The 24,533-nt window shown below is 51.8% G+C and overlaps 1 protein-coding gene across 1 annotated transcript in view; it reads left to right on the top strand.

The window, feature by feature from the left end:
- Positions 1-24,533, top strand: part of amph (amphiphysin) — a 279,279-nt gene that overhangs the window by 214,559 nt on the left and 40,187 nt on the right. Inside the window, exons 12-14 of the mRNA XM_072266836.1 lie at positions 17,265-17,375; positions 20,762-20,785; positions 23,556-23,579. Coding sequence (XP_072122937.1) covers positions 17,265-17,375; positions 20,762-20,785; positions 23,556-23,579 — 159 coding nt within the window. The remainder of the gene's footprint in view (positions 1-17,264; positions 17,376-20,761; positions 20,786-23,555; positions 23,580-24,533) is intronic.

Here is a 24,533-nt window from a genome sequence, read left to right as displayed (position 1 = left end):
TGGGACAGTGGGAAATGGGTCTGTCAGTGCCGGGACAGTGTGATCTGGGTCTGTCAGTACTGGGACAGTGGGAACTGTGTCTGTCAGTGCTGGGACAGTAGGAACTGTGTCTGTCAGTGCTGGGACAGAGGGAAATGGGTCTGTCGGTACTGGGACCGTGGGAACTGGGTCTGTCAGTACTGGGATGGAGGGATCTGGGTCTGTCAGTACTGGGACCGTGGGAACAGTCTCTGTCAGTGCTGGGACAGTGGGAACTGTGTCTGTCAGTACTGGGACAGAGGGAAATGGATCTGTCAGTACTGGTACAGTGGGATCTGAGTCTGTCGGTACTGGGACAGTGGGATCTGGGTCTGTCAGTACTGGGACAGTGGGAACTGTGTCTGTCAGTGCTGGGACAGTGGGAACTGGTTCTGTCAGTGCTGGTACAGTGGGAACTGGTTCTGTCAGTGCTGGTACGGTGAGAACTGGTTCTATCAGTACTGGGACAGTGGGATCTGGGTCTGTCAGTGCTAGGATGGTGAGAACTGGTTCTGTCAGTACTGGGACAGTGGAAACTGTGTCTGTCGGTGCTGGGACAATGTGATCTGGGTCTGTCAGTACTGGGACAGTGGGAACTGTGTCTGTCAGTGCTGGGTCAGTGGGAACTGTGTCTGTCAGTGCTGGGACAGTGGGAACTGTGTCTGTCAGTGCTGTGACAGTGTGATCTGAGTCTGTCAGTACTGGGACAGTGGGAAATGGGTCTGTCAGTGCCGGGACAGTGTGATCTGGGTCTGTCAGTACTGGGACAGTGGGAACTGTGTCTGTCAGTGCTGGGACAGTGGGAACTGTGTCTGTCAGTGCTGGGACAGAGGGAAATGGGTCTGTCAGTACTGGGACAGAGGGATCTGCGTCTGTCAGTACTGGGACAGTGCGATCTGGGTCTGTCAGTACTGGGACAGTGGGAACTGTGTCTGTCAGTGCTGGGTCGGTGGGAACTGTGCCTGGCAGTGCTGGGACAGTGGGAACTGTGTCTGTCAGTGCTGGGACAGTGCGATCTGAGTCTGTCAGTGCTGGGCCAGTGGAAACTGGGTCTGTCAGTGCTGGGCCAGTGGAAACTGGGACTGCCAGTGCTGGGCCAGTGGGAACTGGGTCTGTCAGTGCTGGGCCAGTGGGAACTGGGTCTGTCAGTGCTGGGCCAGTGGGAACTGGTTCTGTCAGTGCTGGTACAGTGGGAACTGGTTCTGTCAGTGCTGGTACGGTGAGAACTGGTTCTGTCAGTACTGGGACTGTGGGAACTGGGACTGTCAGTGCTGGGTTAGTGGGTACTGGGTCTGTCGGTACTGGGACAGAGGGAAATGGATCTGTCAGTACTGGGACAGTGGGATTTGGGTCTGTCAGTACTGGGACAGTGGGATCTGGGACTGTCAGTGCTGGGTCAGTGGGAACTGTGTCTGTCAGTGCTGTGACAGTGTGATCTGGGTCTCTCAATACTGGGACAGTGGGAACTGTGTCTGTCAGTGCTGGGACAGTGTGATCTGGGTCTGTCAGTACTGGGACAGTGGGAACTGTGTCTGTCAGTGCTGGGTCGGTGGGAACTGTGTCTGTCAGTGCTGTGACAGTGAGAACTGTGTCTGTCAGTGTTGGGACAGAGGGAACTGTGTCTGTCAGTACTGGGACAGAGGAAAGTGGATCTGTCAGTACTGGGACAGTGGGAACTGTGTCTGTCAGTACTGGGACAGTGGGATCTGGGTCTGTCCGTACAGGGACAGTGAGAACTGTGTCTGTCAGTACTGGGACAGTGAGAACTGTGTCTGTCAGTACTGGGACAGTGGGAACTGTGTCTGTCAGTACTGGGACAGAGGGAAATGGATCTGTCAGTACTGGGACAGTGGGATCTGGGTCTGTCAGTACTGGGACAGTGGGAACTGTGTCTGTCAGTACTGGGACAGAGGGAACTGTGTCTGTCAGTGCTGGGCCAGTGGGAACTGGGACTGTCAGTGCTGGAACAGTGGGAACTGGGTCTGTCAGTGCTGGGCCAGTGGGAACAGGGACTGTCAGTGCTGGGACAGAGGGAACTGGGTCTGTCAGTGCTGGGACGGTGGGAACTGGGTCTGTCAGTGCTGGGCCTGTGGGAACTGGGACTGTCAGTGCTGGGAGAGAGGGAACTGGGTCGGTCAGTACTCGGACGGTGGAAACTGTGTCTGTCAGTGCTGGGACAGTGGGAACTGGGTCTGTCAGTACTGGGATGGAGGGATCTGGGTCTGTCAGTACTGGGACCGTGGGAACAGTCTCTGTCAGTGCTGGGACAGTGGGAACTGTGTCTGTCAGTACTGGGACAGAGGGAAATGGATCTGTCAGTACTGGTACAGTGGGATCTGAGTCTGTCGGTACTGGGACAGTGGGATCTGGGTCTGTCAGTACAGGGACAGTGGGAACTGTGTCTGTCAGTGCTGGGACAGAGGGTACTAGGTCTGTCAGTGCTGGGACAGTGAGAACTGTGTCTGTCAGTGTTGGGACAGTGGGAACTGGGTCTGTCAGTGCTAGGATGGTGAGAACTGGTTCTGTCAGTACTGGGACAGTGGAAACTGTGTCTGTCAGTGCTGTGACAGTGTGATCTGGGTCTGTCAGTACTGGGACAGTGGGAACTGTGTCTGTCAGTGCGGGGTCAGTGGGAACTGTGTCTGTCAGTGCTGGGACAGTGGGAACTGTGTCTGTCAGTGCTGTGACAGTGTGATCTGAGTCTGTCAGTACTGGGACAGTGGGAAATGGGTCTGTCAGTGCCGGGACAGTGTGATCTGGGTCTGTCAGTACTGGGACAGTGGGAACTGTGTCTGTCAGTGCTGGGACAGTAGGAACTGTGTCTGTCAGTGCTGGGACAGAGGGAAATGGGTCTGTCGGTACTGGGACCGTGGGAACTGGGTCTGTCAGTACTGGGATGGAGGGATCTGGGTCTGTCAGTACTGGGACCGTGGGAACAGTCTCTGTCAGTGCTGGGACAGTGGGAACTGTGTCTGTCAGTACTGGGACAGAGGGAAATGGATCTGTCAGTACTGGTACAGTGGGATCTGAGTCTGTCGGTATTGGGACAGTGGGATCTGGGTCTGTCAGTACTGGGACAGTGGGAACTGTGTCTGTCAGTGCTGGGACAGTGGGAACTGGTTCTGTCAGTGCTGGTACAGTGGGAACTGGTTCTGTCAGTGCTGGTACAGTGAGAACTGGTTCTATCAGTACTGGGACAGTGGGATCTGGGTCTGTCAGTGCTAGGATGGTGAGAACTGGTTCTGTCAGTACTGGGACAGTGGAAACTGTGTCTGTCGGTGCTGGGACAATGTGATCTGGGTCTGTCAGTACTGGGACAGTGGGAACTGTGTCTGTCAGTGCTGGGTCAGTGGGAACTGTGTCTGTCAGTGCTGGGACAGTGGGAACTGTGTCTGTCAGTGCTGTGACAGTGTGATCTGAGTCTGTCAGTACTGGGACAGTGTGATCTGGGTCTGTCAGTACTGGGACAGTGGGAACTGTGTCTGTCAGTGCTGGGACAGTGGGAACTGTGTCTGTCAGTGCTGGGACAGAGGGAAATGGGTCTGTCAGTACTGGGACAGAGGGATCTGCGTCTGTCAGTACTGGGACAGTGCGATCTGGGTCTGTCAGTACTGGGACAGTGGTAAATGGGTCTGTCAGTGCCGGGACAGTGTGATCTGGGTCTGTCAGTACTGGGACAGTGGGAACTGTGTCTGTCAGTGCTGTGACAGTGGGAACTGTGTCTGTCAGTACTGGGACAGTGGGAACTGGGTCTGTCAGTGCCGGGACAGAGGGAACTGTGTCTGTCAGTGTTGGGACAGAGGGGACTGTGACTGTCAGTGCTGGAACAGTGGGAACTGTGTCTGTCCGTGCTGTGACAGTGGGAACTGGTTCTGTCTGTACTGGGACAGTGGGAACTGTGTCTGTCAGTACTGGGACAGAGGGATCTGGGTCTGTCAGTACTGGGACAGTGGGAACTGTGTCTGTCAGTACTGGGACAGTGAGAACTGTGTCTGTCAGTGCTGGGACAGTGAGAACTGTGTCTGTCAGTGCTGGAACAGTGGGAACTGTATCTATCAGTGCTGGGACAGTGGGAACTGTGACTGTCAGTGCTGGGAAAGAGGGAACTGGTTCTGTCAGTACTGGGACAGTAGGAACTGTGTCTGTCAGTGCTGGGACAGTGCGATCTGGGTCTGTCAGTACTGGGACAGTGGGAACTGGGTCTGTCAGTGCTGAGACAGAGGGAAATGGGTTTGTCAGTGCTGGGACAGAGGGATCTGGGTCTGTCACTACTGGGACAGAGGGAACTGTGTCTGTCAGTGTTGGGACAGAGGGAAGTGTGTCTGTCAGTGTTGGGACAGAGGGGACTGTGACTGTCAGTGCTGGGACAGTGGGAACTGGGTCTGTCAGTGCTGGGATAGAGAGAACTGGGTCTGTCAGTACTGGGACAGTGAGAACTGTGTCAGTACTGGGACAGAGGGATCTGGGTCTGTCACTGCTGGGACAGAGGGAACTGGGTCTGTCAGTGCTGGGATAGAGAGAACTGGGTCTGTCAGTACTGGGACAGTGGGAACTGTGTCTGTTAGTACTGGGACAGAGGGAACTGGTTCCGTCAGTACTGGGACAGTGGGAACTGGTTCTGTCAGTGCTGGTACGGTGAGAACTGGTTCTGTCAGTACTGGGACGGTGGGAACTGGGTCTGTCAGTACTCGGACGGTGGGATCTGGGTCTGTCAGTACTGGGACAGTGAGAACTGTGTCTGTCAGTGCTGGGACAGTGACAACTGTGTCAGTCAGTGTTGGGACAGAGGGAACTGGTTCTGTCAGTACTGGGACAGTGGGAACTGGTTCTGTCAGTGCTGGTATGGTGAGAACTGGTTCTGTCAGTACTGGGACAGTGAGAACTGTGTCTGTCAGTGCTGGGACAGTGGGAACTGAGTCTGTCAGTGCTGGTCCAGTGGGAACTGGGACCATCAGTGCTGGGACAGTGGGAACTGTGTCTGTCAGTGCTGGGACAGTGGGAACTGTGTCTGTCAGTGCTGGGACAGAGGGAAATGGGTCTGTCAGTACTGGGACAGAGGGATCTGCGTCTGTCAGTACTGGGACAGTGCGATCTGGGTCTGTCAGTACTGGGACAGAGGGAAATGGGTCTGTCAGTACTGGGACAGAGGGATCTGCGTCTGTCAGTACTGGGACAGTGCGATCTGGGTCTGTCAGTACTGGGACAGTGGGAACTGGGTCTATCAGTGCTGGGACAGTGGGAACTGTGTCTGTCAGTGCTGGGACAGTGCGATCTGGGTCTGTCAGTACTGGGACAGTGGGAACTGGGTCTGTCAGTGCTGGGTTGGTGGGAACTGTGTCTGTCAATGCTGGGACAGAGGGTACTGGGTCTGTCAGTACTGGGACAGAGGGAACAGGGTCTGTCAGTGCTGGGTCGGTGGGAACTGTGTCTGTCAGTACTGGGACTGTGGGAACTGGGTCTGTCAGTACTGGGACAGAGGGATCTGGGTCTGTCAGTACTGGGACAGTGGGACCTGTGTCTGTCAGTGCTGTGACAGTGGGAACTGTGTCTGTTAGTGCTGTGACAGTGGGAACTGTGTCTGTCAGTACTGGGACAGTGGGAACTGGGTCTGTCAGTACTGGGATGGAGGGATCTGGGTCTGTCAGTACTGGGACCGTGGGAACAGTCTCTGTCAGTGCTGGGACAGTGGGAACTGTGTCTGTCAGTACTGGGACAGAGGGAAATGGATCTGTCAGTACTGGTACAGTGGGATCTGAGTCTGTCGGTACTGGGATAGTGGGATCTGGGTCTGTCAGTGCTGTGACAGTGTGATCTGGGTCTGTCAGTACTGGGACAGTGGGAACTTTGTCTGTCAGCGCTGGGACAGTGTGATCTGGGTCTGTCAGTACTGGGACAGTGGGAACTGTGTCTGTCAGTGCTGGGACAGTGGGAACTGTGTCTGTCAGTGCTGGGACAGTGGGAACTGTGTCTGTCAGTGCTGTGACAGTGTGATCTGAGTCTGTCAGTACTGGGACAGTGGGAACTGTGTCTGTCAGTGCTGGGACAGTCGGAACTGTGTCTGTCAGTGCTGGGACAGAGGGAAATGGGTCTGTCAGTACTGGGACAGAGGGATCTGCGTCTGTCAGTACTGGGACAGTGCGATCTGGGTCTGTCAGTACTGGGACAGTGGGAACTGTGTCTGTCAGTGCTGGGTCGGTGGGAACTGTGCCTGTCAGTGCTGGGACAGTGGAAACTGTGTCTGTCAGTGCTGGGCCAGTGGAAACTGGGACTGCCAGTGCTGGGCCAGTGGGAACTGGGTCTGTCAGTGCTGGGCCAGTGGGAACTGGGTCTGTCAGTGCTGGGCCAGTGGGAACTGGTTCTGTCAGTGCTGGTACAGTGAGAACTGGTTCTGTCAGTACTGGGACAGTGGGAACTGGGACTGTCAGTGCTGGGTTAGAGGGTACTGGGTCTGTCGGTACTGGGACAGAGGGAAATGGATCTGTCAGTACTGGGACAGTGGGATTTGGGTCTGTCAGTACTGGGACAGTGGGATGTGGGACTGTCAGTGCTGGGTCAGTGGGAACTGTGTCTGTCAGTGCTGTGACAGTGTGATCTGGGTCTCTCAATACTGGGACAGTGGTAACTGTGTCTGTCAGTGCTGGGACAGTGTGATCTGGGTCTGTCAGTGCTGGGTCGGTGGGAACTGTGTCTGTCAGTGCTGTGACAGTGTGATCTGGGTCTGTCAGTACTGGGACAGTGGGAACTGTGTCTGTCAGTGCTGGGTCGGTGGGAACTGTGACTGTCAGTGCTGGAACAGTGGGAACTGTGTCTGTCAGTACTGTGACAGTGGGAACTGGTTCTGTCTGTACTGGGACGGTGGGAACTGTGTCTGTCAGTACTGGGACAGAGGGATCTGGGTCTGTCAGTACTGGGACAGTGGGAACTGTGTCTGTCAGTACTGGGACAGTGAGAACTGTGTCTGTCAGTGCTGGGACAGTGAGAACTGTGTCTGTCAGTGCTGGGACAGAGGGAAATGGGTCTGTCAGTACTGGGACAGTGGGAACTGTATCTATCAGTGCTGGGACAGTGGGAACTGTGACTGTCAGTGCTGGGAAAGAGGGAACTGGTTCTGTCAGTACTGGGACAGTAGGAACTGTGTCTGTCAGTGCTGGGACAGTGCGATCTGGGTCTGTCAGTACTGGGACAGTGGGAACTGGGTCTGTCAGTACTGGGACAGTGAGAACTGTGTCTGTCAGTGCTGGGACAGTGAGAACTGTGTCTGTAAGTGCTGGAACAGTGGGAACTGTATCTATCAGTGCTGGGACAGTGGGAACTGTGACTGTCAGTGCTGGGAAAGAGGGAACTGGTTCTGTCAGTACTGGGACAGTAGGAACTGTGTCTGTCAGTGCTGGGACAGTGCGATCTGGGTCTGTCAGTACTGGGACAGTGGGAACTGGGTCTGTCAGTGCTGAGACAGAGGGAAATGGGTTTGTCAGTGCTGGGACAGAGGGATCTGGGTCTGTCACTACTGGGACAGAGGGAACTGTGTCTGTCAGTGTTGGGACAGAGGGAAGTGTGTCTGTCAGTGTTGGGACAGAGGGGACTGTGACTGTCAGTGCTGGGACAGTGGGAACTGGGTCTGTCAGTGCTGGGATAGAGAGAACTGGGTCTGTCAGTACTGGGACAGTGAGAACTGTGTCAGTACTGGGACAGAGGGATCTGGGTCTGTCACTGCTGGGACAGAGGGAACTGGGTCTGTCAGTGCTGGGATAGAGAGAACTGGGTCTGTCAGTACTGGGACAGTGGGAACTGTGTCTGTTAGTACTGGGACAGTGTGATCTGGGTCTGTCAGTACTGGGACAGTGGGAACTGTGTCTGTCAGTACTGGGTCAGTGAGAACTGTGTCTGTTAGTGTTGGGACAGAGGGAACTGGTTCCGTCAGTACTGGGACAGTGGGAACTGGTTCTGTCAGTGCTGGTACGGTGAGAACTGGTTCTGTCAGTACTGGGACGGTGGGAACTGGGTCTGTCAGTACTCGGACGGTGGGATCTGGGTCTGTCAGTACTGGGACAGTGAGAACTGTGTCTGTCAGTGCTGGGACAGTGACAACTGTGTCAGTCAGTGTTGGGACAGAGGGAACTGGTTCTGTCAGTACTGGGACAGTGGGAACTGGTTCTGTCAGTGCTGGTATGGTGAGAACTGGTTCTGTCAGTACTGGGACAGTGAGAACTGTGTCTGTCAGTGCTGGGACAGTGGGAACTGAGTCTGTCAGTGCTGGTCCAGTGGGAACTGGGACCATCAGTGCTGGGACAGTGGGAACTGTGTCTGTCAGTGCTGTGACAGTGTGATCTGGGTCTCTCAGTACTGGGACAGTGGGAACTGTGTCTGTCAGTGCCGGGTCGGTGGGAACTGTGTCTGTCAGTGCTGGGACAGTGAGGACTGTGTCTGTCAGTGCTGTGACAGTGTGATCTGGGTCTGTCAGTACTGGGACAGTGGGAACTGTGTCTGTCAGTACTGGGATAGTGTGATCTGGGTCTGTCAGTACTGGGACAGTGGGAACTGTGTCTGTCAGTGCTGGGTCGGTGGGAACTGTGCCTGTCAGTGCTGGGACAGTGGGAACTGTGTCTGTCAGTGCTGGGACAGAGGGAAATGGGTCTGTCGGTACTGGGACGATGGGAACTGGGTCTGTCAGTACTCGGACGGTGGGAACTGGGTCTGTCAGTACTGGGACAGTGGGAACTGAGTCTGTCAGTACTGGGACAGAGGGATCTGTGTCTGTCAGTACTGGGACAGTGGGAACTGTGTCTGTCAGTACTGGGACAGGGATCTGGGTCTCTCAGTACTGGGACAGTGGGAACTGTGTCTGTCAGTGCTGGGTCGGTGGGAACTGTGTCTGTCAGTGCTGGGACAGTGAGAACTGTGTCTGTCAGTGCTGTGACAGTGTGATCTGGGTCTGTCAGTACTGGGACAGTGGGAACTGTGTCTGTCAGTGCTGGGTCGGTGGGAACTGTGTCTGTCAGTGCTGGGACAGTGAGAACTGTGTCTGTCAGTGCTGTGACAGTGTGATCTGGGTCTGTCAGTACTGGGACAGTGGGAACTGTGTCTGTCAGTACTGGGATAGTGTGATCTGGGTCTGTCAGTACTGGGACAGTGGGAACTGTGTCTGTCAGTGCTGGGTCGGTGGGAACTGTGCCTGTCAGTGCTGGGACAGTAGGAACTGTGTCTGTCAGTGCTGGGACAGAGGGAAATGGGTCTGTCGGTACTGGGACGGTGGGAACTGGGTCTGTCAGTACTCGGATGGTGGGAACTGGGTCTGTCAGTACTGGGACAGTGGGAACTGAGTCTGTCAGTACTGGGACAGAGGGATCTGCGTCTGTCAGTACTGGGACAGTGGGAACTGTGTCTGTCAGTACTGGGACAGGGATCTGGTTCTGTCAGTACTGGGACAGTAGGAACTGGGTCTGTTAGTACTGGGACAGAGGGATCTGGGTCTGTCAGTACTGGGACAGTGAGAACTGTGTCTGTCAGTGCTGGGTCGGTGGGAACTGTGTCTGTCAATGCTGGGACAGTGAGAACTGTGTCTGTCAGTGCTGTGACAGTGTGATCTGGGTCTGTCAGTACTGGGACAGTGGGAACTGTGTCTGTCAGTGCTGGGACAGTGGGAACTGTGTCTGTCAGTGCTGGGACAGAGGGAAATGGGTCTGTCAGTACTGGGACAGAGGGATCTGCGTCTGTCAGTACTGGGACAGTGCGATCTGGGTCTGTCAGTACTGGGACAGTGGGGACTGGGTCTGTCAGTACTGGGACAGTGGGAACTGGGTCTATCAGTGCTGGGACAGTGGGAACTGTGTCTGTCAGTGCTGGGACAGTGCGATCTGGGTCTGTCAGTACTGGGACAGTGGGAACTGGGTCTGTCAGTGCTGGGTTGGTGGGAACTGTGTCTGTCAATGCTGGGACAGAGGGTACTGGGTCTGTCAGTACTGGGACAGAGGGAACAGGGTCTGTCAGTGCTGGGTCGGTGGGAACTGTGTCTGTCAGTACTGGGACTGTGGGAACTGGGTCTGTCAGTACTGGGACAGAGGGATCTGGGTCTGTCAGTACTGGGACAGTGGGACCTGTGTCTGTCAGTGCTGTGACAGTGGGAACTGTGTCTGTTAGTGCTGTGACAGTGGGAACTGTGTCTGTCAGTACTGGGACAGTGGGAACTGGGTCTGTCAGTACTGGGATGGAGGGATCTGGGTCTGTCAGTACTGGGACCGTGGGAACAGTCTCTGTCAGTGCTGGGACAGTGGGAACTGTGTCTGTCAGTACTGGGACAGAGAGAAATGGATCTGTCAGTACTGGTACAGTGGGATCTGAGTCTGTCGGTACTGGGATAGTGGGATCTGGGTCTGTCAGTGCTGTGACAGTGTGATCTGGGTCTGTCAGTACTGGGACAGTGGGAACTTTGTCTGTCAGCGCTGGGACAGTGTGATCTGGGTCTGTCAGTACTGGGACAGTGGGAACTGTGTCTGTCAGTGCTGGGACAGTGGGAACTGTGTCTGTCAGTGCTGGGACAGTGGGAACTGTGTCTGTCAGTGCTGTGACAGTGTGATCTGAGTCTGTCAGTACTGGGACAGTGGGAACTGTGTCTGTCAGTGCTGGGACAGTCGGAACTGTGTCTGTCAGTGCTGGGACAGAGGGAAATGGGTCTGTCAGTACTGGGACAGAGGGATCTGCGTCTGTCAGTACTGGGACAGTGCGATCTGGGTCTGTCAGTACTGGGACAGTGGGAACTGTGTCTGTCAGTGCTGGGTCGGTGGGAACTGTGCCTGTCAGTGCTGGGACAGTGCGATCTGAGTCTGTTAGTGCTGGGCCAGTGGAAACTGTGTCTGTCAGTGCTGGGCCAGTGGAAACTGGGACTGCCAGTGCTGGGCCAGTGGGAACTGGGTCTGTCAGTGCTGGGCCAGTGGGAACTGGGTCTGTCAGTGCTGGGCCAGTGGGAACTGGTTCTGTCAGTGCTGGTACAGTGAGAACTGGTTCTGTCAGTACTGGGACAGTGGGAACTGGGACTGTCAGTGCTGGGTTAGAGGGTACTGGGTCTGTCGGTACTGGGACAGAGGGAAATGGATCTGTCAGTACTGGGACAGTGGGATTTGGGTCTGTCAGTACTGGGACAGTGGGATCTGGGACTGTCAGTGCTGGGTCAGTGGGAACTGTGTCTGTCAGTGCTGTGACAGTGTGATCTGGGTCTCTCAATACTGGGACAGTGGTAACTGTGTCTGTCAGTGCTGGGACAGTGTGATCTGGGTCTGTCAGTGCTGGGTCGGTGGGAACTGTGTCTGTCAGTGCTGTGACAGTGTGATCTGGGTCTGTCAGTACTGGGACAGTGGGAACTGTGTCTGTCAGTGCTGGGTCGGTGGGAACTGTGACTGTCAGTGCTGGAACAGTGGGAACTGTGTCTGTCAGTACTGTGACAGTGGGAACTGGTTCTGTCTGTACTGGGACGGTGGGAACTGTGTCTGTCAGTGCTGGGACAGTGAGAACTGTGTCTGTCAGTGCTGGGACAGAGGGAAATGGGTCTGTCAGTACTGGGACAGTGGGAACTGTATCTATCAGTGCTGGGACAGTGGGAACTGTGACTGTCAGTGCTGGGAAAGAGGGAACTGGTTCTGTCAGTACTGGGACAGTAGGAACTGTGTCTGTCAGTGCTGGGACAGTGCGATTTGGGTCTGTCAGTACTGGGACAGTGGGAACTGGGTCTGTCAGTGCTGAGACAGAGGGAAATGGGTTTGTCAGTGCTGGGACAGAGGGATCTGGGTCTGTCACTACTGGGACAGAGGGAACTGTGTCTGTCAGTGTTGGGACAGAGGGAAGTGTGTCTGTCAGTGTTGGGACAGAGGGGACTGTGACTGTCAGTGCTGGGACAGTGGGAACTGGGTCTGTCAGTGCTGGGATAGAGAGAACTGGGTCTGTCAGTACTGGGACAGTGAGAACTGTGTCAGTACTGGGACAGAGGGATCTGGGTCTGTCACTGCTGGGACAGAGGGAACTGGGTCTGTCAGTGCTGGGATAGAGAGAACTGGGTCTGTCAGTACTGGGACAGTGGGAACTGTGTCTGTTAGTACTGGGACAGTGTGATCTGGGTCTGTCAGTACTGGGACAGTGGGAACTGTGTCTGTCAGTACTGGGTCAGTGAGAACTGTGTCTGTTAGTGTTGGGACAGAGGGAACTGGTTCCGTCAGTACTGGGACAGTGGGAACTGGTTCTGTCAGTGCTGGTACGGTGAGAACTGGTTCTGTCAGTACTGGGACGGTGGGAACTGGGTCTGTCAGTACTCGGACGGTGGGATCTGGGTCTGTCAGTACTGGGACAGTGGGAACTGGGTCTGTCAGTACTGGGACAGTGGGAACTGGGTCTGTCAGTACTGGGACAGTGAGAACTGTGTCTGTCAGTGCTGGGACAGTGACAACTGTGTCAGTCAGTGTTGGGACAGAGGGAACTGGTTCTGTCAGTACTGGGACAGTGGGAACTGGTTCTGTCAGTGCTGGTATGGTGAGAACTGGGTCTGTCAGTACTGGGACAGTGAGAACTGTGTCTGTCAGTGCTGGGACAGTGGGAACTGAGTCTGTCAGTGCTGGTCCAGTGGGAACTGGGACCGTCAGTGCTGGGACAGTGGGAACTGTGTCTGTCAGTGCTGTGACAGTGTGATCTGGGTCTCTCAGTACTGGGACAGTGGGAACTGTGTCTGTCAGTGCCGGGTCGGTGGGAACTGTGTCTGTCAGTGCTGGGACAGTGAGAACTGTGTCTGTCAGTGCTGTGACAGTGTGATCTGGGTCTGTCAGTACTGGGACAGTGGGAACTGTGTCTGTCAGTACTGGGATAGTGTGATCTGGGTCTGTCAGTACTGGGACAGTGGGAACTGTGTCTGTCAGTGCTGGGTCGGTGGGAACTGTGCCTGTCAGTGCTGGGACAGTGGGAACTGTGTCTGTCAGTGCTGGGACAGAGGGAAATGGGTCTGTCGGTACTGGGACGATGGGAACTGGGTCTGTCAGTACTCGGACGGTGGGAACTGGGTCTGTCAGTACTGGGACAGTGGGAACTGAGTCTGTCAGTACTGGGACAGAGGGATCCTTGTCTTTCAGTACTGGGACAGTGGGAACTGTGTCTGTCAGTACTGGGACAGGGATCTGGGTCTCTCAGTACTGGGACAGTGGGAACTGTGTCTGTCAGTGCTGGGTCGGTGGGAACTGTGCCTGTCAGTGCTGGGACAGTGAGAACTGTGTCTCTCAGTGCTGTGACAGTGTGATCTGGGTCTGTCAGTACTGGGACAGTGGGAACTGTGTCTGTCAGTGCTGGGTCGGTGGGAACTGTGTCTGTCAGTGCTGGGACAGTGAGAACTGTGTCTGTCAGTGCTGTGACAGTGTGATCTGGGTCTGTCAGTACTGGGACAGTGGGAACTGTGTCTGTCAGTACTGGGATAGTGTGATCTGGGTCTGTCAGTACTGGGACAGTGGGAACTGTGTCTGTCAGTGCTGGGTCGGTGGGAACTGTGCCTGTCAGTGCTGGGACAGTAGGAACTGTGTCTGTCAGTGCTGGGACAGAGGGAAATGGGTCTGTCGGTACTGGGACGGTGGGAACTGGGTCTGTCAGTACTCGGATGGTGGGAACTGGGTCTGTCAGTACTGGGACAGTGGGAACTGAGTCTGTCAGTACTGGGACAGAGGGATCTGCGTCTGTCAGTACTGGGACAGTGGGAACTGTGTCTGTCAGTACTGGGACAGGGATCTGGGTCTGTCAGTACTGGGACAGTAGGAACTGGGTCTGTTAGTACTGGGACAGAGGGATCTGGGTCTGTCAGTACTGGGACAGTGAGAACTGTGTCTGTCAGTGCTGGGACAGTGGGAACTGGGTCTGTCAGCGCTAGGATGGTGAGAACTGGTTTTGTCAGTACTGGGACAGTGGAAACTGTGTCTATCAGTGCTGTGACAGTGTGATCTGGGTCTGTCAGTACTGGGACAGTGGGAACTGTGTCTGTCAGTGCTGGGACAGTGTGATCTGGGTCTGTCAGTGCTGGGACAGTGTGATCTGGGTCTGTCAGTACTGGGACAGTGGGTACTGTGTCTGTCAGTGCTGGGTCGGTGGGAACTGTGTCTGTCAATGCTGGGACAGTGAGAACTGTGTCTGTCAGTGCTGTGACAGTGTGATCTGGGTCTGTCAGTACTGGGACAGTGGGAACTGTGTCTGTCAGTGCTGGGACAGTGGGAACTGTGTCTGTCAGTGCTGGGACAGAGGGAAATGGGTCTGTCAGTACTGGGACAGAGGGATCTGCGTCTGTCAGTGCTGGGACAGTGCGATCTGGGTCTGTCAGTACTGGGACAGTGGGGACTGGGTCTGTCAGTACTGGGACAGTGGGAACTGGGTCTATCAGTGCTGGGACAGTGGGAACTGTGTCTGTCAGTACTGGGACAGTGGGAACTGGGTCTGTCAGTGTTGGGTTGGTGGGAACTGTGTCTGACAATGCTGGGACAGAGGGTACTGGGTCTGTCAGTACTGGGACAGAGGGAACAGGGTCTGTCAGTGCTGGGTCGGTGGGAACTGTGTCTGTCAGTACTGGGACTGTGGGAACTGGGTCTGTCAGTACTGGGACAGAGGGATCTGGGTCTGTCAGTACTGGGACAGTGGGACCTGTGTCTGTCAGTGCTGTGACAGTGGGAACTGTGTCTGTTAGTGCTGTGACAGTGGGAACTGTGTCTGTCAGTACTGGGACAGTGGGAACTGGGTCTGTCAGTGCCGGGACAGTGGGAACTGTGTCTGTCAGTGCTGTGACAGAGGGATCTGGGTCTGTCAGTGATGGAACAGAGGGAACTTGGTCTGTTCTTGCAGGGACAGTGGAAACTGTGACAGTCAGTGCCGGGACAATGGGAATTGTGGCTGTCAGTGCTCTGCCAGTGGGAACTGGGTCTGTCAGTGCTGGGCCAGTGGGAACTGGGACTATCAGTGCTGGGACAGTGGGAACTGGGTCTGTCAGTGCTGGGCCAATGGGAACTGGGACTGTCAGTGCTGAGACAGTGGGAACTGGGTCTGTCAGTGCTGGGACGGTGAAAACTGTTTCTGTCAGTACTGGGACAGTGGGAACTGTGTCTGTCAGTGCTGGGAGAGAGGGAGCTGGGTCTGTCGGTACTCGGACAGTGGGAACTGGGTCTGTCAGTACTGGGACAGTGGGAACTGTGTCTGTCAGTGCTGGGAGAGAGGGAGCTGGGTCTGTCGGTACTCGGACAGTGGGAACTGGGTCTGTCAGTACTGGGACGGTGGGAACTGGGTCTGTCAGTACTGGGACAGAGGGATCTGGGTCTGTCAGTGCTGGGACAGTGCGATCTGGGTCTGTCAGTACTGGGACAGTGGGAACTGGGTCTGTCAGTGCTGGGTCGGTGGGAACTGTGTCTGTCAATGCTGGGACAGTGTGATCTGGGTCTGTCAGTACTGGGACAGTGGGAACTGGGTCTGTCAGTGCTGGGTCGGTGGGAACTGTGTCTGTCAATGCTGGGACAGAGGGAATTGTGTCTCTCAGTACTGGGACAGAGGGAACTGGGTCTGTCAGTGCTGGGACAGTGGGACTGGGTCTGTCAGTACTGGGACAATGGGGACTGGTTCTGTCAGTGCTGGGAGAGTGGGAACTGTGTCTGTCAGTGCTGGGACAGTGAGAACTGTGTCTGTCAGTACTGGGACAGTGGGAAATGGTTCTGCCAGTGCTGGAAGAGTGGGAACTGGTTCTGCCAGTGCTGGGAGAGTGGGAACTGGGTCTGTCAGTGCTGGGACAGAGGGAACTGGTTCTGTCAGTACTGGGACAGTGGGAACTGTGTCTGTCAGTGCTGGGACAGTGTGATCTGGGTCTGTCAGTACTGGGACAGTGGGAACTGGGTCTGTCAGTACTGGGACAGAGGGCATTGGGTCTGTTAGTGCTGGGTCGGTGAGAACTGTGTCTGTCAGTGCTGGGACAGTGGGAACTGTGTCTGTCAGTGCTGTGACAGTGGGAACTGTGCCTGTCAGTGCTGGGACAGAGGGAACTGTGTCTGTCAGTACTGGGACAGTGGGAACTGTGTCTGTCAGTGCTGGGACAGTGAGAACTATGTCTGTCAGTGCTGGGACAGTGAGAACTTTGTCAATGCTGGGACAGTGGGAACTGTGACTGTCAGTGCTGGGACAGAGGGAATTGGTTCTGTCAGTACTGGGACAGTGGGAACTGTGACTGTCAGTGCTGGGACAGTGCGATCTGGGTCTATTAGTACTGGGAGAGTGGGTACTGGCTCTGTCAGTGCTGGGACAGAGGGAACTGGGTCTGTCAGTGCTGTGTCAGTGGGAACTGGGTCTATCACCAGTTGGGACAGAGGGAACTGATTCTGTCAGTGCTGGGAGAGTGGGAACTGGGTCTGTCAGTGCTGGGATAGAGAGAACTGGGTCTGTCAGTGCTGGGACAGTGCGATCTGGGTCTGTCAGTACTGGGACAGTGGGAACTGTGTCTGTCAGTGCTGGGACAGTGGGAACTGGGTCTATCAGTGCTGGGACAGTGGGAACTGGGTCTGTCAGTGCTGGGACAGTGCGATTTGGGTCTGTCAGTACTGGAACAGTGGGAACTGGGTCTGTCAGTGCTGGGTCGGTGGGAACTGTATCTGTCAATGCTGGGACAGAGGGAACTGTGTCTGTCAGTACTGGGACAGTGGGGACTGGTTCTGTCAGTACTGGGACAGTGGGAACTGGTTCTGTCAGTACTGGGATAATGGGAACTGGTTCTGTCAGTGCTGGGAGAGTGGGAACTGTGTCTGTCAGTGCTGGGACAGTGAGAACTGTGTCTGTCAGTACTGGGACAGTGGGAACTGGTTCTGTCAGTGCTGGGAGAGTGGGAACTGGTTCTGCCAGTGCTGGGAGAGTGGGAACTGGGTCTGTCAGTGCTGGGTCAGTGGGAACTGTGTCTGTCAATGCTGGGACAGTGGGAACTGGTTCTGTCGGTACTGGGACCGTGGGAACAGTGTCTGTCAGTGCTGAGATAGTGGGAACAGTGTTCGTCAGTGCCAGGATAGTTGGAGCTTAGAAATTTGGTGCTGATATATTGTTAGCTGGGAGCATTGGTGTTGGGAAATTGATGCATCAGTGCAGGATCCATCTGGTTGTAGCAAATGTGACCAACCTTAGTATGATCTTCATTAAAACATGTAGACCTATTTTGTGATGTTCCACTGGAGACAAACCTAAAGTATATTTCAATTGTTTCTCCTTCTTGCTTCACATAGCCGGAACAACCTGCCACACAGCCGGGGGAGTCTCTGCTTGACATGGACTTTGATCCTTTCAAACCCGACCAGACCAGTACAGCAACACGAAGTCAGTCACCACACGCTCAGGTCTGTGTGTTATAGAGATTTCATGTTCCCTTGTAAGAAGTGAAAATACAACTACTCATATTGACTGGGCTGGGATTTGTGACGGGATGCTTGGAAGTGTGGGATTTTCTGCGTGGCGTCAACTTTGACTTCATAGTATGCGTGATATTTCCCATGGGTGAATGCCTCAGTTGTTGGGAGGCAGAGGTGCGGGCAGCCTGATTAACTTCATCAGAATCGGATTTATCATCATTGAGGTTCAATATGTCATGAATAGGGTGGTGGAGTGGAGATACATCTCTACCAAAGGAGGTATAAGGCACTCCTTCCCTCATTAGCCTGCAGGTCACCCTTGATCAAATGTAGTACCTGTGCAGCCCTCCCCGATCAGGGTCACGTGAAGCCATGGGAGCAGGTGATGGATGGCCGTCTGAGCAGCTGGTGCAGATCACAGTCCTGGTTATGCCACCACTTACACCAGGCAGACAATCTCTGACGAGTATTGATAATGGCTGAGGGTCACCCCTCTTGTAAAGACACTGCCCAGAAGAAGGCGATGGCAAACCACTTATGTAAAAAAAATTTGCCAAAAACAATCATGGTCATGAGAATGTGATTGCCTATATCATGTAACATAGCACATACTGCCGATGATAAAATGAATTTTGTTGTTTTGAGGCAGCAGTACAGTGAAATATTATGATTTACAATAAGAAGTATAAAAAATAAATAAGTAGTGTAAAGACAATAAGAGTGAGGTAGTATTTATGGGTTCACTGGCCAGTCAGAAATCCAAAGCTGCAGGCAAGGAACTGCTCTTAAAATGAGTGTAGGTCTTCAGGCTCCTGCACCTCCCTATTGATGGTAGTAATGAGAAGAGGGCACATTCCTTGCAAGGTCCTTTGTCAGGAATTGGAAAAAACTGCAGAGGGTTGCAAACTCAACCAGCTCCAACACGGGCACGATCGAGGACATTTTCAAACAGTGATGACTCAAGAAGGAGACATCCATCATTAAGATCTTCACCACCCAGGACATCCAGCTGTAGGGTACCTGAAATGAGAAGAAGTATAAGAATTGTGTTCTATTGAGGATTCTGCCTGGACAAGAGAGCCTGAGTTATGGGGAGAGGTTGGCTGTCTGGGATCTTTATTTCCTTGCGAGCAGGAGAATGAGGGGTGACCTCACAGGGACTTTTAAGAATCATGACAGGTGTGGATAAGGTGGATAGTCATAGTCTTTTTCCCCAGGGCAAAACCAGGGGACACATATTTATGATGAGATAAATTCAAAAAGAGACCTGATAGGTGATCTTTTAACTCAAAGGATAGTGAGTACCAGGAACAAGCTGCCAGAGGACCTGGTCAAGGTGGGTACAATTACAAGAGGAAATTAGATATGTATGAAATGCTCTGGTTCCATTGGCTGCGTAAGTCTAGGGAAGGCAATCTCCGGCCCCACCAAACTATGAGATTGAGGTGCGAGCCCACCCCGAAACCCCCCGTTTGTGTGGATGCTGTGTGATTCGTTACCCTGTTACAAATAAATACAACGTAATAACAGACAGTATCACCATCATCATCAGGTGCCATGCCCAGTTTGAGCTTTGACTGCCACGGCCCACACGCTCCTGTTTCGGGTCAAGTGGATCAATTCATTGGTATTCCTTTCCAGTTTTCTGGCTGCTGTCTCCATCATCATTTGTCTTTGTCTTCCTCTTGCTTTCTTCCCTTCAATCTTTCCCATAATTACCGTGCATCCTAACTCCTCTTTCCTAATCACATGTCCAATAAAATTACATTGCCTTTTCATGATCTCATACATTATTTCTCTTTTTGTGCTTGCTCTGTAGATGACATCCTCGTTAGATATTTGTTTCGTCCATGATATTCTTTGCTTCCTCCTCAAAAACCACATCTCTGCTGCTTCAATTCGTTTCCTCATGTTACTAGATATTGTCCAACATTCTGAGCCATATAACATAACTGAATAAATGTAACATTTCAGTACTCTGAGGCGGGTTGTCATGCCTAGTTTAGTGTTGGTCAGTATATTCTTCATTCTCGTAAAGGTGTCTTTTGCCATCCCTATTCTTCTTTTGATGTCCAAGTCGCACCTGCCATCTGATGTCACCCAGCTTCCTAAGTAGCAAAAGTTCTGTACTTGTTTTATGTCTTCCCCGTTTATTCTCAGTCTGCAGATAGGATTCTCCTTCTTTTTGGATATCATCATACATTCTGTCACAATACACCAACAAATCAAGAATATCACTGGTAAAAAGCTCCTCTGTTCTTCAGGTGGATGTTTGAAAGCAAAGGACTGTACCATTATCATGGAAAAACAGACGGTATACTGCATACAAATAAACAATTCAGCTTTATAGTTCTTAATTTGACTGAAGGATTAGTAAAGAAAAGGGCCCATTTTAATGAAACAGTCTAATGTGCATAAGTTGGAGCTCACGGTTTCCCCTTCGCTGATCCTCCTTCGATCTCATTCCGAGCTTCGTCGAATCATGGCCCTGCTCTGGGTCGAATCCTACGACCTCTTCTCTCTGGTGTCTTCTCTCTTCATCTCCTTGACAAAAGCCCCAAGCCCAACCTTAGAGTCCCTCGCCTGACAAACCTCCCCTGAATCCGGCCGTCCGTATTGGATGACACACAATCCTCCTGTCTCTTACCTTCAACAGTAACCCAAACAAGCAGCTTGCACAGAACAGCACAAAAATCAAATACAGACCAGCATAACAGTAAAAAATATGAACCAGGGCATTACAGGTGCATGGAGGGGAGAGGCCTTGAGGGTTATGGACTGAACACAGGCAACTGGGACTAGCAGTGATGATGCTGTGGCCAGCATTGTCCAGTGGAGCTGAAAGACCTGTTTTTGTGCTCTGTGGATCATTGTTTATTGCCAGTGCTCCGTCATGTCTGACGTGGACATGAAACCATTGCACTGGGGCAATTCCACTCTCTCGACCGCAGGTGAAATCCGGGTCCAGTCGTACAAACCAGGGTCACAAACTGGGGTCTTCCTTAGTTGCAGTGGATGACCATGAGGTCTTCTGTGCTTCGTCGTGCCCTTCGCTCTCCACAGAGAATTGCAATATCATCTTCCCAGCTGTTGGATCTCATTCATCAATTCGCCAGAGCTGACCTTGCATGCTGGGACAGGTACGAGGCTGCTGCCTGCCCTCACCTGGTTTAGCCTGCCTGTCGAAGCAGAATAGTTGTTTACTGATTATTTATTAAATAAATAAATAGTAAAATTGAGAATTACAATTACTCAGCTGCAGTAAATACTGGAAGTTTAATTATTGATGCTACAAATGGAGAAATATAATATGTGTGATTTCAACAGAACTATTACTACAGTTTTAATAATGTTCTTTTTTTCATCTTTTTTAGACTCTTCCTTGGGATCTGTGGGAGGTAGGAACAAGATATTTTCCATCTGAAATCAAATTCATCTTTAGGTTTATTCACTCTTGAGGATGGTTTCACTGAGAGATTTTGTCAGAGTAGCTTCTCAGATAGCATCAGATTCAATCAGTCAAGGTATCGAAGCAGAATGACAGGCTGGATTGCTGGGAACTCTACCATCAATTTGCTGGGCAAGTCGCTCAGGGTCATGGGCTATAGATGTGTATTTTTGCATGACTGTTTTCTTTCTCATTATTTTAAATGTGCTGAGAATGTTTTGCACCTTGGCCCTGAGGAATACTGTTTCAGTCAGCTGTATCCAGGTGTTGTTGAATGATAATTAAACTTGATTTGATTTGTATTGAGCGCTGCAGGAGTTGAGATGTTGTATTGAAGTTGTATGAGACATTGGTGAGGCCAAATTTGGAGTGTTGTGAACTGTTCTGGTCACCTAGCTGCAGGAAAGATATCAATAAGATTGAAAGACTACAGAGAAAATTTACAAGGATGTTGCCAGGACTTGAAGACCTGAGTCACAGTATAGGGAAAGTTTGAACAGGTTAGGCAAACACGAGGAAATCTGCAGATGCTGGAATTTCAAGCAACACACACAAAAGTTGCTGGTGAACACAGCAGGCCAGGCAGCATCTATAGGAAGAGGTACAGTCGACGTTTCGGGCCGAGACCCTTCGTCAGGACTAGTCCTAACGAAGGGTCTCGGCCCGAAACGTCGACTGTACCTCTTCCTAGATATGCTGCCTGGCCTGCTACGTTCACCAGCAACTTGAACAGGTGAGGACTTCATTCCCTGAAGCGTAGTAGAATGAGGAGGGAATTGATAGAAATATACAAAATTATGAGGGGTATAGATAGGGTAAATGTAAGCAGGTTTTTCTCCACCGAGGTTGGGCAACAAGAGGTCATGGGTTAAGGGTGAAAGGTGAAATGTTTAAGGGGAACTTCTTCACTTTGAAGTTGGTGAGAGAGTGGAACATGCTGCCAATGGAAATGATGGATGTGGGGTCGTTTACACATTCGAGAGAAGTTTGGATAGATACATGGATGGAAGGGGTTTGGAGGGGTCTGGGTGCAGCTAGAATAATAGTTCTGTTACTCTAGGGACTGAGACTAGGCAGCGTACTAGTTCAGCACAGACTAGATGGGCCGTATGGCCTTCTTCTAAGCTATAATACTCTATGACTATGATGCGCAAGAGCATGCTAGATTAGATTAGATTAGATTATGAGGACACACAGTCCTCTTTTATTGTCATTTAGTAATGCATGCATTAAGAAATGATACAATGTTCCTCCAGAGTGATATCGCAGAAACATGGCAAACCGACTTAAAAACTAACAAAAACCACATAATGATAACATATAGTTACAACAGTGCAAAGCAATACTGTAACTTGATAAGAACAGACCATGGCACAGTAAAAGTCTCAAAGTCTCTCGAAAGTCCCATCATCTCACGCAGACGGTAAACCTCCAGCGCCGCCAACTTGCCGATGCAGCATCCTGGAAGCATCTGACCACAGTCCGACTCCGAGTCTGTCCAAAAACTCCGAGTCTCCAACCAGCTCTCCGACCCCGAGCACCGAGTACCATCTCTGCCGAGCGCTTCAACCCCGGCCCCGGCAACAGGCAATACGCAAAGCTGAGGATTTGGGTCCTTCCCCTCCGGAGATTGTCGATCGCACAGTAGCAGCGGCAGCGAAGCAGGCATTTCAGAAGTTTCTCCAGGTGTTCCTCTGTGCTTCTCACGGCTGTCTCCATCAAATCCGGATTGTGCACGGCCCCCTAGTTAACACATACGATATTCATTTGGAACAGCAGCGCGCTGCGTCGCGCCGCCACCTTCTCCTCCCTCCTTCGATGTAATGTAATTTAACTGCTTATAGTTTGCCATGTGAAGCTGATGGTCTATATGAGGAATCTGTTCAAGTGCACCACAGATCTCTGACAATCCTGTATAAAACTCCATTGATACAGTCTAACTAGCTCCCAGAAAACAGTGAACTGGTTGGTTCTTCAAAAAGCAATATTGACTGTGAAATAACTCAGTGACTCTCCTCAACTTTGACAGAATACTCATTAGTTAACTTTGGATGGGAGTGTACATTATGTACACAGCACACTCAGGTAGAAGATGAAAATTTTGTTTTCAAATTTCAACATTGTTTAATGTCAGTTCCGGTGCACAAATGTAAAGGAGAATGAAATAATTGTTAGTCTGGATCTGATGCAGCACAAAAAAAAACACAGTAAGATAAAGAACATAATGAATATAAATATATAAGATAGATTGACTGTATGTCCATAAAGTGACACCAGGCACAGGAGTGTCTGTATGTAAGGTGACTCTGACAGGAAATGATAAAGTAGTGGTGGTTGGGGGTGTGGAGGGGTGGGTTAGTGGGTGGAGGTGTTGATCAGCCTCTCTGCTTGGGGAAAGTAATTGTTTTTGAGTCTGGTGATCCTGGTGAGGGTTCTACGTAGCCTCCCCCTTGTTGGGAGTGGAGCAAACAGTCCATGAGCAGGGTGGTTGGGATCCTTCATGATCTTTCTGGCCTTTCTCAGGCACCATTCTCAATGTACGTGGTTGGTGTTGGGAGGCTTCAGCAGAAGCAAGAGGAGCTGGTTTTTTGTGAGCATATTTCTACATGGATACGTGGGGCATTTAAACGTAGTGAAACATGTGTAGAGGTTCACAGTGCATAATGACAATGGACTAGACATAATGCCTATATTTAATACTAAATTTTGTTTCTCTCAAGGCAAACACAGAACTAGTTCAACCTGTGAGTACATTTCCACATTTCCTCCATATTCACACTGTCCTGAAGATGAGCTCTCCTTAATCTCTCAGAAAATGAAATATTAATTCATTCATCAACTTTAAGAATCAAGTTTATTCATCATGTACAGTACATTTAAGAAATTGCTGTGGTGTGTTGACTGTGACTAGTTTTTCTCAATATTAATGCTTTCATCCTTAGATAGCTTTCCATAAAATTAGTTTGCACTTGTGTAGTGTCCCACTGGTTTCTTAAGGTTGTTATAACCGAGGGCGGTAATGGGGACAAGCTCCCACTACCTAATAACTGCTCCCCATGGTGTGTGTCTCAACTAGTCTCTGACAACCAAGTCCAGCTCCTGGCCTATATGTGTGGTTTAGCTACTAAACCCAGCGGAACCATTTCTACTGTCAGGAAAGGGGCAAAGGCAGGTTACTTGTGCCTTAAGACCAGTCACTTCCGGCAGATGGTTCTCAAAAGCCGTGGTTGGCAGCTCGTCTGGGGGAAGGAAGACTCTGATCTCAAACCTCCGCTGCCTTGGGGCTATACCCACTCACGGGGAAGGCTTTGGGTGTGAACTCCAAGGGAAAATCTGGAGTTGGAGTCCCTAAGAATAGGATAGAATGGAATAGAACTTTATTTTCATTACTCAAGATGAGATTGTGGTGCTACTCCAGACCGTGAAAAACAGATATTTACCATGTATGCGGTACGGCTTAATTAAAAAATTTTAAATGTAGTCGGTCCTACGTTGAATTCAATGCTGACTGGCAACTCCCACGACACTGCTGGTACCAAACTGTGTTGGTCTCTGCCATCGGTATTGGTTTATCAGATGTATGGGGAGGGGTGGGAGTCTGCTGCTTGGGCAACAGCTTGCTCTCCATATCGTACTGGCCTGGCTTGCATATGACAGCTAGGACAGAAACATCCAGGGTCGACCCTGACTGAAAGAAA

The sequence above is a fragment of the Mobula birostris genome, chromosome 1 (genome assembly GCF_030028105.1).
Source record: "Mobula birostris isolate sMobBir1 chromosome 1, sMobBir1.hap1, whole genome shotgun sequence".
Lineage (NCBI taxonomy): Eukaryota > Metazoa > Chordata > Chondrichthyes > Myliobatiformes > Myliobatidae > Mobula > Mobula birostris.
This window is presented reverse-complemented; position numbering and strand designations above follow the sequence as displayed.